The 15,963-nt window shown below is 33.1% G+C and overlaps 1 protein-coding gene across 4 annotated transcripts in view; it reads left to right on the plus strand.

The window, feature by feature from the left end:
* LOC123524781 (transcription factor AP-2-beta-like) overlaps positions 1 to 15,963 on the plus strand; it is an 81,132-nt gene that overhangs the window by 31,967 nt on the left and 33,202 nt on the right. For 3 of the 4 annotated variants that reach the window (XM_045303247.2, XM_045303249.2, XM_045303248.2), the window contains one exon: positions 12,624 to 13,082. In XM_045303247.2, coding sequence (XP_045159182.1) covers positions 12,624 to 13,082 — 459 coding nt within the window. Of the gene's footprint in view, positions 1 to 11,219; positions 11,804 to 12,623; positions 13,083 to 15,963 lie in introns of those variants that run through there. The other variant, XM_045303246.2, reaches the window with a different exon arrangement.

Here is a 15,963-nt window from a genome sequence, read left to right on the forward strand (position 1 = left end):
AGATGATATATTTTTTCTTTTCTTTCTATGATAAATATTACTACACTGCAATAATATTTAGTTTATTTGTTAGAACTGCAATTTTCATTAATTGTGGGCACGTATAAATATAGTGGGTCTCAGTTTTTATGACAGTTCCGATTTGTAGTCCTTTTACGGTTTAACAGATTCATTTGCAACAAAAAAAGCAAGCTAAGCAGATGACTTGTAACTTAAAGGAAGAAGAGACGAAAGATAATTACAAAATAGTTGTCTTTGTTTTAACAAGTAATTGTTTAATCATTTTTATGACTGTAGGATCATTAGATATATCTCGGAAAGGAGGTATTTGTGCCAAAGTTAATTTTTGAACATTTGCTATTAGATGCTTTTACCACTGGATTGTAAAGAAGAACAGCTCTGGACGGAAGGGACTTTACTTTTGAGGTGGGATTATTAAATATAATGCATAATATATGATATTTTATTGTATATAAATTATGCATGTTTGAAACGTAATCGAAAGTTATATCTTTAGAAATTATATGAAACTGTTTAACAAAAAAAAAAAAAAAAAAATATCTTTCACTGAAATGATTTTGTAATTTCTTTAACTAGTTCGCGTCATTCATACTCATGCGAAAATTACCTGTATTTTTTTCCACAAATTGAACTATTCTGAATTATACGCCAAAGACAGAAACATTAATTTAGTTATTAGTGCAAACTATTAAACTAAATGTATAGTTTTAAGGGGTTACCGAAACATTTACATTTTTAAATGTTCGATCACTATCATTACATTTCAGTGTTTCGTATTTAGGTATTATGCTAGAAAAACGTATCATAATTCATATTTTTAGTTTTCCTTAACCAAACCATGTTGTTGTTTTTTTACTGTGACACCGCTTTCATAGTAGCCAGTATCAATGTTAATGACCAATCGTATTCAGGTTTTTAATTTATGTTTTGTCTCGTATATCTGTATCAAATTTTATTACCTAGATCTTATAATGATTTTACGAATGGATCCATTTCCAAGATGTTGTAAATATTAATAAAGTATTCTTAAGAAATTGTTAAGAAGCTTCTGCACTCGACCCGAACTGCATATTTTTTTTTCAGAGTAAACGTACTTTCAACGCGTAAGATATTTTAACCTAATCATGCATACTTTTACTGATCGTTGAAATCGATAAATAGTGTAACATCCTGTTAATCATTTTGATCATTGGTGACAGAATAAGTACATACTTGTACGTTGTGCAAATTGATTATCAACATGTCTGTTCAGTTGAGGGAAAAAAAACTCTTTTACAAGTAACGATTTTGTGTTATTTACAAGTTTTGCTTTGATGTGACCAGTTTAAGATGTTTGCCGTATCATCGTGCGACAGTCCAAGACAACAGATTTTTAAGTGTCAGTCTGTCTTTTATATGTCGTAAATCATCTTTTAGATTCACTCATGTCAACATTTAACTGTTTGGCAATTAGGATAAAATCAAAAAGCCATTGAGGTCTACCACGAGTCCATGTTTCTTGTTGGAACTATGACGAACAATGCCCCAACTATGTTATGTCCTACTTTCAAAGATGCACACTTACGAAATGAGATTAATAGAAGCAAGTTTTTATTTTTTGAATTATGGTGGAAAAGTGTAGTCTGACTTATAATTCTTTGATTTTAATTCGACCAGGGACGCTGTGTGTACATTGTCTAGCATGCTGGTATAGCTACAGTAAAAATACGGTCGTATGAGTTACAAAGACCCATTTAAAAACCCGCAGTTACGGAATGTGTAGCACTCAGTAAACATATATAGAGCGATAAAGAGGGAGTGTAATCAAGAAAAATAAATTTTGTAATGCTGATATAGTAGTACAATGTGTCACATGTTTTGGGGATTATGTGGGCTCTGTCCCTGAGTTTGGGGCAGTTTTATTTGAAGTGCTTTGGGATGTGACAGATCCCATGCATCTTGTAATAATTTTTTACCTATCTCTTCATAATTTATACCATAAAGGATATTTAGAAGAACAATTACTGTCCATCACAAATTTAGTGGTCTCATAACTTACAAATATAGACTCATATGAGCCGTGCCACGAGAAAACCAACATAGTGGGTTTGCGACCAGCATGGATCCAGACCAGCCTGCGCATCCGCGCAGTCTGGTCAGGCTCCATGCTGTTCGCTTTCAAAGCCTATTGGAATTAGAGAAACCGTTAGCGAACAGCATGGATCCTGACCAGACTGCGCGGATGCGCAGGCTGGTCTGGATCCATGCTGGTCGCAAACCCACTATGTTGGTTTTCTCATGGCACGGCTCATGTATAATTCTGTACCAGCAGTATCTAATAAGCCATATTTGGCTGGATGTATTATAAATGCTATTTTATTTTTTAATCAGATTTTATTCTTTATTATAGTTTCATCCATACACAAATAATAAAAATCATTAATATACATAAACATAAAATGTATATGGCCATTCTATGATTAGAATTACAAGAGACTTTATTTTTACTAAAATATCACATTTATATACTGAAACATGTGTATACTGTTTGCATAATATACACGTGACACTTTAATAAACAAAAATTGTTTGTTTTATTTTATTTTGTGGCAATAATGTGTGGAGATATTAGTTAGAAACCTAAAAACTGAATATTCAATAGAATACTGGTATATCGTACTTGATGCTTCACGTATAACATTCGTTTCATTTATAAAAATGTTTGGGCATCCTTCTTTTGAAATATATTAAACAACAAGTGTTAAGTAGCAGATATAAATACTTTTTTCTAATCAAGAATATATTTAAAATGATACAGTCCTTTTCCTAGCTATCTATTTATAACTGGTTAGTTTCAAAGAAACAAAAAAACAGTGTCAGTAAATTTATCTAAACGATAATAAATTCATGCGAAAATAAACATAAAAACTGGTAAGGAAATACACGTTTTATACTTTATAGCATCCTTTGATCATATAGCCGCTTTACTGTTATGATAGATCTCGGTGTTAATATAAACTTAGAACACATGTATTTTTTGTACAAGTCAGGGGAACTTTTTTACAGATTTTATTGTTTTATTTGGAAAAAAATTAAAGTCAAGAAAATGAATGTAAAAGAATTTAACATAAGAACAACACTGCCATGCCAGGCAATCAAAAGAAAAGTATGTGTCTAGATTTAGTACGTGTGTACCTTGTGAAATCCTGCAGCAGTTTTAGTACTACCTTACCTGCACTTGAAGATTCTCATGTACATTACAGTTGTTGATGGTATGCTAGTTGTCACATTCTCAGACTAGTTTTGGTACGCGTTGCTAATTTATTATACTAATGTCTAATAAAAAGATATAAAGAACCGCAACAAAATACAATAACTATAATAGTATTGCGCATGCATGCAAAAAAAAAACAATCATAAAATGCGCGCGCATGCGAGTATGCAGAGGTTTTACCTGCAAACGTTACCACAGACAGGGCAATTATGCTTTTGAAACCGAACACTAATATAGCATCGACATGTTCAAAGTATGTTAATATTTTCATTAAGTTATTTCAGAACAGAATTTATTTAGACTTGTAGGCCTACGTGTGTACATGTTAAAACTTAAAACGAACATAACGAAACAGCATGAACCGCATCATTGTTATCCAGAATATTGAAAATATCTTGATTAACATTTATCATGCTGGACACAATTGATTTTGCCTTTGCGACCAGTGTAGATCATGATCAGCCTGCACATCCGTGCAGTCTGATTATGATCTGCACTGTTCGCCATTCAGTCAGTATATTTTTGTTAAGTACCCCTTTTAACAGTTAATGGTACTGTCCAAATTGGCAGATGGACAAGTTCATTATAGAAAGTTAGCAAAGCAAGGATTCAACAGTGCATTAGATGGAAATTTTAAGTATAATTCCAGCCTAAAGTGATTGTTAGAAAGATGTCGCAGGGTCAGAGTACTCCAAGGCTGAAGCTAGATACTAACGTTATGTTAAAGGTCTAGGGTTAAGGGTCTAGGGTTAGGGGTCTAGGGTTAAGGTCTAGGGTATTGGGCCTGTGTTAGGGTTACTAAAATTACCGTGATTTTAGCTGCAGTGTGAAAATTTCTTACTTACATTTGCATCTCGAATAAAAAAAAAATGCGTCATGATTTCGGTAGTACAGATAGCAGTAAAATTGGAAAAATTGCAGTAACCTGTCTGTTTCTGGACAAATTGTGTAAAGATTGTATTGTCTTAGTTGGGTCATGTCCTATGCAATGTTCAAAGTACTGACCAGAAATTCGAATAAAGTTGTTTTCGAAATTTTAGTGCCGATCTTCAAAATACCAAAACTGTGAAATCGGAATTGAAAATAGATTTCGTTGGTTTGTTTTATGTTTTTCCAAAGTATCATGCATAATTTAACAAAATAACGCGGAATTTAATGTAGATAATGTGTTCAGTTTTGTACATGTCTAAGTATGCAGCCCTCTAATAACGATACTGACCTTTGACTTTTGAGCCAAAGCTGTTTCTCCAAATACATGTTTCAGTATTTTCATAATTTCACTATTATAGAAAGCATCTCATTCAAGTCTTGAATGAGTTTACTAAATAAAGTCCGTAAAAGGGAGGTAATTGAAAATGCCATTTTAACAAAATTGTTTTACTTTGTTGTTGTTTTAATGCGGTTTGTTTATAAGAGCCAGTATTAACCCTTAATATGCTGGACACGATTGATTTTGCCTTTGCGCCCAGTGTAGATCATGATCAGCCTGCACATCCGTGCAGTCTGATCATGATCTGCACTGTTCGCTATTCAGTCAGTAACTTTTTTGTATGCACCCCTTTAACAGTTAATGGTACTGTCCAAATTGAAAGACAGACAGGTGCATTATGAAAATTTAGCAGGGTAAGGGTTAAGTTAATTGATCCGTTACGACAATCGGCAATTTCCGTGTGAATACGTATTCTCCGTATGTGAGTTCGGCAATCTCCGGTTGTTATGAAAAATAATGTTGTGTTATGGCCGAAGGATGCCGAAATACGGGATACGTAATCGCACTGAAATGGCGTATTTTTTAAAACGAGCCTATTACCTTTAAGGGGAAAGAATGCTTAACCATTGATTCTATGTGAGAGCTATCGTTAAATTATTCATGAAAAGTTTTTCGTTTTTTTTTTTATTTCGGACCTCTATTGAAATATACATGGCATTCTAAAATTTAAGAAAATGGCTTAACATGGAGACAGCTTTTTATAGTGTGTTTATGATGCCATTTACATATTTTGGTATAATTTATTTAGCAAATACCCTTTAAGCTAGATTATTTCTTTAGTTTCTCGAGTTTAAGATATAATAAATGATAATTTCTTTTGTTCTTCTTGGAAAAAGGGTTTTGAACACGGTCCGTCCGCCTTTAACCGCGGTCTGCGAACGACATTGACTGGTCACGTGACCTCTCAATTTATTGTCTTTGTGCATTCCCCTCTGATTTATCCTAGTCCGGCTATCAACTAGATAGTCCTTTTTGAATTTAAAAAATGCTGCTGTCGTAATTTCTATTTTGTTCGCTTAATTTTTGTTTCAATAGAATTTGACGCGAAAAGGGACATAATTATCAATAACTTCCGGGTTACCTCTTATGAACAAAATACACGGTATGAATACAGACCGGATTTAGCTGGACGTAGTTATATAGCAAATTGACAATGTGTGCTTAAAAAAGTTACTTTGGCCTTATTTAATGTAATTAATTAAAATGAGTTTGTGAAAAGTACATATAACCATACTAAAATATGGGTCATTTTTGAGACTTAAGTGGTCTTTTGTAATTCTTAACAGTAAAACATTTGCATTTATTTTTTGTGTTTACTTAAATGGATGAAAAATCTTTTTTTTAAAAAAATGATCTAATCTGCGAGACATAGTTAAATTTTGTTTTGGCTTCTTTTGCAAATAACGTGTATGAAAATATACGTGATTTCTCGGCCTCGTTTGCATTTGAACTGTATGCTGCCAGGAAGGTCTAATACGTATCAGTTGTTCCAGTTGCTGCATATTTTAAATCATCATTGTAAACCTTGATAGCAAAATCGGCAGTGACCATCCGGTTTTATTTGCTCTATTTCATACATTACCCTCTGCTTTGTTGATTTAATCAATCGAGTTTATCTTACAATAAAAACTGTTATTTTAACCCAAACAGGACTTTTCACGCGTAATAATCTCTTATACCAGCGGTCAAAGATTGACTCAAGATTGCCACTGACCTGCCATATTGTATCATTACGCCAGTGTCGCCAGCACGTCTGTCATTGTAATAGAATACGCAATCCACTAAACTAACAAAATAGTTCTAAAATTCTCACAGAAAACAGCCAACCAAAAGTGTAGGGTGAAGATTTGTTCCCTTTAAATTATTGATACTTATTCTAAACAATGTCCCTGTTGGTTTACCAAATAGAATTTAGCGGACATACAATAGGCCCTTAGATACTATACGGCCACAATCTCAATTTCAAACAAATAACAATTTTCTCTGTCGATAGTTTTTCTTCTTCATTATTTCAGTAGCAATTTCAGTTGTGCATATTTTTTGGTAGTGAGCCGTTTGTGTGAGATACATTTTAGAAAAAATTTCGCCGAGACGCTGGGGATAAGTTTCTTTAAATGTCTTTACAGATATTCCTTAAATTGTATGCGGGTAAAAGTTGTCTTAAGACAAGTCCGAAGTCTGAATAAATTTGCTGTATGCAGTTGAATGCAATATCTTTTAAAGAGTCAGCGCTGACTGAAAATGCAAGGGGGTCATGTGGGGTCAGCCTTTCAAAAATGTTGGATCAGAAGAATGTAACAGTGTGTTAATAGGTACCAATAAACCCTGGTTATAATATTATTTACATTTTGCGCAGCTAGCGGTTTAGTGTCCTGATATATTTCATTTTCTTCGCAAGATTACGCAACCATCAAAGACGACCACGTCATATATAAATTCCGTTTGAAATTAATACCACACTGAATGAGCCAATTTACTCCTAAATACCTACTTAAGTTGCTAATTACATCTCATGTATAAAACCGATGTTCAAAGCGGTAGGCATGAGATTTGGGGTGATGTGTGTAACCTTAGATCACGGAATTAGAAAAGTTTCTCAGCGCGATAGATGTCTGTAAATATCGCGAAGTTCTCGATAGTTTCTCGACATGACTTGGTGCGATCGCTGCGAATTCGCAGCATGAAGATTTCCAACAAAATAGGAGGTGTTGTAAGGTATTATAAAAATGTCAGGTTCCTCGGACAAAACAGTTATTTTATAAGAGTGGATTCGTAAAGCATCATCATAAATAGTTTGCCTTCAATGGAAAGAGGTTTCGTGAAAAGTTAAGTGAAGAACTCTGCCTGTATATAAATTACGGACAAGCGTACGGTTCTGTACGATCCAAATGACGGGATTTAACCTGGTGAAAAAGAATTTGTCTAAAAGTTTAGGAACTTAAACTCCATCCATTTGTTTGTTTGTTTCTTGTATTTTTTGTTTTATTACTTGTTTTATTGATTATTTTGGTATTGGTGGGGGTGGGGGAGGGTACATCAACTTAATAACGTATTTTTCTCCATAGACATTTTGCCTTACTTCAAGGGCAGACATTTTGCTGAAATCACATATCAGACATTGATACTTATCATACTTATCATGGAAACTTCGGACATTCTATACAGTTTTGGAAGTAGAGCTTACAGTATGATGGTTTTTGTTCTGTTTGCGTTTAACGCCGTTTTCTGTTTTCTCTTTTTTTCAATAATATTTAAGTCAGTAAAGTTTACCAGTGTTCTTGGATTCTGTGTTAGTACTGGCTTGTAATAGACAAATTCCCCATATGAATTAAAAGGTCAAATGACTTCAGAATCACTGTCTTCTGCCAAATCTTCAAGGAAAAAAAGTAAGTCATGCTCGGGTATCGAATTCGCAACCTCTAGATTCTACTATCTGATCTAACATGACAGTATGATGCATAAGAATTATAATAAGGGAATATTTATGGAGCATTTGTATTGTTTATAGAGAAAATTATAATGCATGAGTGTTGTTTGTTTGGAAATCTAATGGTGCCAAAATGTTAAAATGGTCCAGGTTGTGAGTTTGGCAGCCCTAGAAAGGTAGTTCATTTGATAAAGAATAACGAGGACTAGTAAACATAATATATAACTTACTGCATACCCAAAAAATTACCCTGTTTACCAGATAGAGATGTCAGTCAGGTAAAGACTGAATACCAATAAAAAAAAAAGCAGCATCGCCGATGCACAGGTAGTAATACCTTTGCGCGTTTTCATTTTTTTACCGCAGAAATATGTTGTACACAGTTTTTGGCAGTTTTGCACGTAACGTAAATTAACAAAATTTCATAATAGATGTATCTGATTACAGAATTTAATAATTATTAACAATGTTAAATTCTATGTCAAGATTATGTTAGGTCTATTAGAATAGATGTTAAGTAAAAAAAAGTTCTTAAGTGATGTAAATGTATTCAAATTGATATAATCGAAAGTCACAAGTAATTCCAACAATTTAGATTTGGGCCTTACCAATGGTTATACTCAGAGTGTGGTTCTTATAATTTTGATATTTGTTTCCAAGAGCTTCATAATGCAGAATTTTAATGACGTTTTCTCTTCTTTCACTTTAAGGCAGTGTGCCACACGTTCTCTTAGATAAACTCCGAAACGTGTAGAGATACGTAATTAACGTCACCCAGATTTAAGGTTTTAATTCCTCTAAAGTTTAGACAATTTTACTGATCAATCTTATCTAATTATATATATCAGTAAAATCTTGCACGTTTCAACCAGTAAGACTAGCTTTTTAGAATTGTTGTTGTATACTATGCAAATCGAAAATTATACGTAGGAACAACGTTTGAGTAACGTACAATGGTGTATCACGTTTTGAATTCTTTAACTATTGAACGCTAAAATTTTAAGAATATACTTTTATAAATGGCGATATACTTTTATCACATGTGTTTTTTTTTTCTCCTCTAACACACGTGACATACGAAGCTTCTATTCTATTTGCTTTTAGACTAACACCTTCTGTCTTTTAAGCTTTGCTTTGTTCTTTTTAAAATAACATTTACACTTCATCTATTGTTGCTTTTGTTACATACAAATTCAGAAAGAATGTGCCTTAATTCAATTTGTTTGTCTTTGTCACAAAATAATATCTACTTAAGTAGCGACAAACCCGAAAAATACCCTTTTCACATGACATTGACACCTGGACTTAAAGTCGCCTTTAAACAAATTATCACCTATATGATAAATGTACATAAAAACAGTCCTATAATTATTGAATAACTCGATCGCTAAAAGTTTTACCCAAAAAAATGCTGTGAATTTCTTAAATTTTGTCCCAATAATTTTTTTAACTTGCTTAACGAAACCACTCAAATTAAATAAAATTTTAAGTTCCCCTGTAAAACACCATGAATTGAAATCGAAGGTATTAAAATTTCTATTCCCAGGTGCATTTTAATGCACTTTTTTCTATTGTTTCAATTTGAATATCCCCATTTTTTCTCAACTTGCACACATGTAAAATAATGTTTGTGCAACAAAAAAGAAGGAATGAGACACAAAAATAATTGCGCCCTGAAGCTCCGTATTATTTAAAATTTCAAGGGAATATGTGTTTCAGCTTCGTAACTATATTTGATTGATTACACATAATTGAATACTTAATTATCTTTTAATCTAAAATAATGAGTCACTATTTTAGTGTCTATTTTTCGATAATATAAAATTCGTTAAAATAACTGAATTTTTTTTTTTTTGGAGGGGAAGGGGTGGGAGGGGGGTGTTAACCAACCACTATGAAGTCAAATTACTGTAATTTTATGCAAAACAAAGAAAAACATGTAGACGTCATAGTTGTTAATATATATACAATGTTCAAGGCAGATCATGTAAATATTCGCGTGCTTATTTTTCTTTTCTTTCTTTTTCTCATTTAAAGGCAAAACATTATACGTTTACAAGCATAAAGGCAACTCTAAGCCTTTTGTTTCCCAGGTATTTTCTGTAAAATTATTGAAGTATATGACTATTTTTTATCGATTATCGGCTTTTTCGACAGGGTGAATTTGTGGATATGTAGTGGAATGGATTGGGATTCTCAAAGCGCAGAAACGTTCAAAATTCTCTTTTCAACCCATTTCTTTCCGTAAGCATTTTGCATTAGATTCTGCCTTTACTAGTAGTGACAAAATCAGTTCGAGGATTGAAGCAATTATATTATAATAAGTTTTTTGATCAGCTTTCTCAGAAATAATTTAGGCAGTAATATTGTACCTAATTGTTCAACAATCAATTCAGTAAGTGTTTTATAACATGACATCAGAAATAAATTTCAAGGTATTTTCTCTTTCTATTTTTGACTTTAGCCCAACTAATTAACACAAACTAAAAGTAATTATTAACATGACTCATTACATTAAATCGCCGTTTCGTATACAAAAAGGCTTAAAGGCAATATGATAACAGGGCTAATAAGTAAAAAAAAAAAAAATATTAAGGAACTGCGTAAATAAATTTCTGGTGTTATGTAATAAAAACGTACTGAATGGTTTTCCAGTCAATAATCAAAACTATTGCCCGACGTCTGAAGGAAAGTATGTTCACAAAACTTGACAGTGATATTTTGAAAGCCAAGTGTATAATTTGAAAAGAAAAAAAAAACGCTATGCGCTTTATTCAACACACTAGTAGCAAGTCAATCAAAATATTTTGTGTTTTAGAAGCTAGTCTTTCTTTCTCTACATTGTTTTAATCATTAATGTAAATTCAGATTAAATAAGTCAGTGTCTCAGATCGATTTTTATGCTTATAAAACATCTTAGTGGTCTATACGTTTCATGACTACTTTCCAATCTTCTCAAAGATTTACTCAATTAAAAGGTCCATTCAGACATCATTATTACATTCTTAATGACGTATCAATAGGCTTCCGTGAAAATTAAAAGTCCGTGTTTAGATAGTAGAGTAATTTGTTCACTACACCGTTGAACGCCAATCACGGAAGCGCTCGATACATTATCCCGCAAAAATAGACGAACGCTCCAGCCTATTTCTACCACTATTGAGTAATTTGTGCTCGCTGGAGCGCTAAACTCCGCCCACTTCTCGTTCAGAAATAGAACATCGCTCTAGGTCTTTTTCGACTTTGTTTTGCTCCTGGCTATTTGATAGTATGTTCACTAAAACTTTCTACATTTGACAGTGATACTTTGAAAAGCTGACCTCTGGCCAGTTGGCCAAAGTTATACCTTCAGGGATTTTTTTCGTTCTGCTGACCACATACTCTGGATATTTTTTCCATTCTTTTAAAGATTTTGTTAAAAGTTTATTTTTATGATAATCGAGTGATTCAAGTTTTGTTCGGATCAGGAAACAGTTTTCAAAGACTTGGATTAGATTTACTTTTAGACTTAAATGAAATGTAAACATTGCCTGTAGCGGGGATATTGTTGTTCGTCCTTGGTGAAGTGGGATACTGATCGAGTAAGCCTCGGGTGGCTCCCTCTAGCGGGTAGATCTTCCCGATGATGACTGCCGAGTTAAGCCCCGTGGATTCTGCCCCACTGACTTCAGTCTCAGATGAAAACGTTGGGATAGAAAACGGTGTTCTTAAATCTAACGGAGTATTAACTGAATTGGATAGGGTATCCCCGACATTTTATAAACGTGAAACCATGCCGTCGGCATTTGGCCTAGTAGTAGATCAAAATGGAAATACGACAAACGGCACTGAGGTGGCTATATTACATTGTTCTGTTGTTTTGTTGTTTTGTTTTTTTTTCTTTAAATATTATTATCGATTTTTCTTATATTATCAAGTACATTTATCTGCAATTTATATCTGGATATTTTTTATTACTACTTATAAGTGGTGACGGTACTAACTTTTAATTGCATTTTCATTTTCGGAGATAGGATCTTGTTATAGATTTCGTTAAATGTGGAGTAATGGTAATTGCTCTATTTTGAATATGACTTCATATCAGCCGGTTAACAGTCGATCCTTCTTTGCGACATGTTATGATTTTGCTCATGAGATCAAAGAGTTTTTTTGTAGCTTTTATTAAATAATAATGAAATTATTGTTAATAAATTTAAACTGTCTTTAAAAGCGTAGACAAGCGCATTCCTTCTTTTGTATCTGATGTTAACTGAAACCCCATTAGTAACATTGGAGTTATTTACATTTAAAGTTTTCAAGAGCTTTTGGTGTCTCTCGTTAATGAACGAGGTCTAAACCCCGCCGGCGGGCAGATTTTAAGTTTTCCTTTTTTTCCATTTTCTAGTTGGTCTCCCAAATGTCGCCGTGGGCTCTGTCTCCTTGTTAGTATACAACGAAATGCTCGTTGTAATAATGTACAGTTGTCGTTATAACTTCAAACTGGATTGTTTATGAAACATTTTTTTGGATGAATTAGTGCAGTGTGTTCTTTTGTTGTTTTATTTGGTGAATAAATATCTTTGGCGCTATTTCAAAGAAATAGAAATGGCGTCAGCCATATATGTTTATAGTGCTTTGAGTGTTATTTATGTGAAATATGTTAATGATTCCAGGAGAGACGGGATGTATTGGGCTCACACGCGGGTCTTGGACAGCTGGTAGCCACAGTGTCGACGGCGGCATCATTTCCGCCGGCACCACGGCTGTCACACACGCCAACTTCGGATTTTCAACCGCCATATTTTCCGCCACCGTATAACCCTATCTCTCAACAACCAGTTGAATTTCATCCACACCATGTGAACGCAGACCCATATTCTCATCTTAGTGGGTTCCAGGCCCCACAACAACACTACCATCAGCTTCCAGACAGAAATGTGCTCCGCCATAGGGACGATATACACAATATGGCCGGCGGCCTCCAGCCCCATGACAGAAATAGAGGAGACTACGGGGGCATGGGGCGCACGGACCTTCTCGTGCCACGGGCACCTTTATCTATCGGGTATGGGGATACGGACCCATCCCTCCTCAGCTTGCACGGAGGAAACATGATGGATGACGGAAATCAGGTAATTCATTTTGAAATTATTTTTAGGAGTTACAAGATTACGGTATTAGATAAACAGAGAAAACAAATTTTGAAATTTAGAAATAATAGGAGGAAACCATTATAAACAACACATATGAAAATGTGCTCCAAAGCTATATATTGCCATTAAGACGTTTTCAAATTTGCCTGTCTTTGTTTGGTCGCATTTTTTTTTTACTTAAAAGTATGTCATATTTAACCAAATTAATTCATATGAAAACAAATGAAATTCTTATTCATAATTTTAAAAAATGTTACATAAATATACAAACACAATTGCAACATGGTTAATTCGTGTTTAATTCGATGCTATAAAACGTCTATTTTAAATAGCCCGTGCTAACGGTTATAATGTTTATGGAAAAATCGAAATTATAAATAGAAGAATTTGCATTTCTTTTTTAACGGTTAGTTTAGATAGAATGATAAAAACAAAATCTTGCAAAGATAAGATTTTCTATGCTGACAATATGGTACGCTATTCAGGACTTAGTGATATTTTCAGATCAATCTTTATATTTTCTTAATGTCGCCAAGATGTTGTATAGTGGGCAGGGATTGAGATTTTATCTTCAATGATTCAGGGTGATTTTCTAATGTGAGTGACTATATGTGTTTAACACGACAAGCATGTATATTTTGGGATGGAAAATAAATTTTTGTTTGACAAATGGTGCAGAACGGTTTCTTGTAATCTACCACAAATAATTTTAAATTAAGTGGTATGTTAGATTTAAGGGGACGATTTTATTTTGCAAAACATATATGGTAATTTTTTTTGCAACGAATAATTCTATTTAAGTCCTTTATGATGGGTATTCACAGTTTAATAACATAATAAACGTTCTTTCATTTTAATTTGTCATTTTATTGCGGTCGGTGTTTTGGTGTTAACTTAAAAATGGATGCAATTTGTTTAATACAATTATATATTGACTGATTTCATACTGTTTCCCGGTCGAAAAAGTTTTAGAATATTATGTTTTAAATCTTATCATTAACAACAACAATAACAACAACAACAACAACAATAATATATTCTTTTTAATCTTCCAGTACCAACAGGACATTAAAGCAAAAAGTTTTAACAACTAGGGCGTTTTGAACGACGAAAAAATGCAAAATCGCATTTTATGACACCAAAACCTTGTCTGAAAGTTCCGAATTTGATTACACCAATGTTAATTATATATGCGTAATCTTTGGAACATAATTTTAGCATAAATATTGTTATAAAATCTTTTTTTATTTGCCGTCCGCACTAAAGCAGGAAGAGAAACATTACGTAATTAATGTAACAAGTCTTTTCAAACTTCAATACGGTTTTAGTTTTGATGTAGAATTAACTTTCTTTGCAAGTCGCTTTGAGGATCTAGAAGCTTTTGATAAATTAGCTCTGAAATTAATTTCTTCGCCTTCTATCAAATTAAATACAGTAATCCTTAACGGGTTAGAAAGAACCTGTAAATGCATACGGAAAATCAGATAAAAAAGCAACTTGATAACTTCATGTATATTATTATGAATATACATCACCATTTAGTAGATAAGTAACTAGAATTACACTTTGAATAAATACGGAAGTTGAATTTTATCCCAAAAATAAAATCGTCCTTTCCGACACAAATCCCCATTGCACATTTTCTAGAATGTCTTGTCAAAGAAATCACCGGATATTAGCTTGATAGTGTGGAAACTTGCCTAATTTAATTTCGTTTTCATTTTGTCTTGCAATCGTAGAAAATTACCTAAATCGCGGGATGTTTAGCTGATATTTTAAACCAGGGAGTGATTTTTCATTTGCATCGCGAAATCTGATCGCCGGTTTGGGACCATTTGGTTAATTTATCAAAGATTTAGTTACATAACAGTAGCGCATCTTTTTCACATTAGTGAGACTTTTACATGTGAACCAAGAGTGTAGCTTGAGACAGCTAATGTCAAAGAGGAATGTGGTTGGGAATTTTTCTAATATTTTTTTTTCTTGAAATAATTAAAACTTTGTACATTCCATAAATGATATTAACTATAATGAATGATTTTTTTTATCATTTTATGGAACACGAATTTTGAAATCCGTGGACCTGTTCAGTTTGAGTATGTTATGCTGTAAGACTGTTTATTTATTAGTGTAGTAAAATATTTTGCTACTAAATAATGCAAATTTATTTTACTCAATACGTTTGTACTTTAATTCCATTTAGTATCTTTAACGGCTTAATTTCAAAATATTTCCTAAACTTAACTTAAATTTATTTGGCCACGGTACATGAACACAAAGCAAAATATCCTGAGGAAATTTTGCGACACAATTAAGGAGTGTGTCGCGCTCCGAAAAATTGACAAAATGGCCCTCGGGTTATGATATAATATGCATTCAATTGTATAGACTTATACAAAAGCCGGCTTACGACATAGGGCCTTCAGGCAAACTTCATTTATTGTTAATAGTATATATAAAACGCAAAAGTAAACACTGCTGACCTTGAAAGAATTTCATTCATAAAATCAAATCATTGAAATATTTTAAAGTCCCATTTTAACTTGAAGTTAAATAAACGAAACAGAAGTGACGTATCAAGTCGGGAATGTTAAGTTATTATTTTTTGTCTTGAATATGTTTCTACAAATAAGCAGCGGCTTTAAAATGTACATAATACCTTTTCTAATAAAACATAACTGTTGTGATTCCAGCAGGTATGCAAATTTTGATTCCATACCTCATGTTTGTATTTCGATGTAAATGAGAGGTGGAACTAAAATTTGTAGTCCTGTTTGGCGCCATATAACCTATACTGTGTTGGTGCGCCGTAAAACCCAAATAAATAAATAAAACATAGAAGAACAACACACACACATAC

This window comes from Mercenaria mercenaria, chromosome 3, assembly GCF_021730395.1.
Source record: "Mercenaria mercenaria strain notata chromosome 3, MADL_Memer_1, whole genome shotgun sequence".
Classification (NCBI taxonomy): Eukaryota; Metazoa; Mollusca; class Bivalvia; order Venerida; family Veneridae; genus Mercenaria; species Mercenaria mercenaria.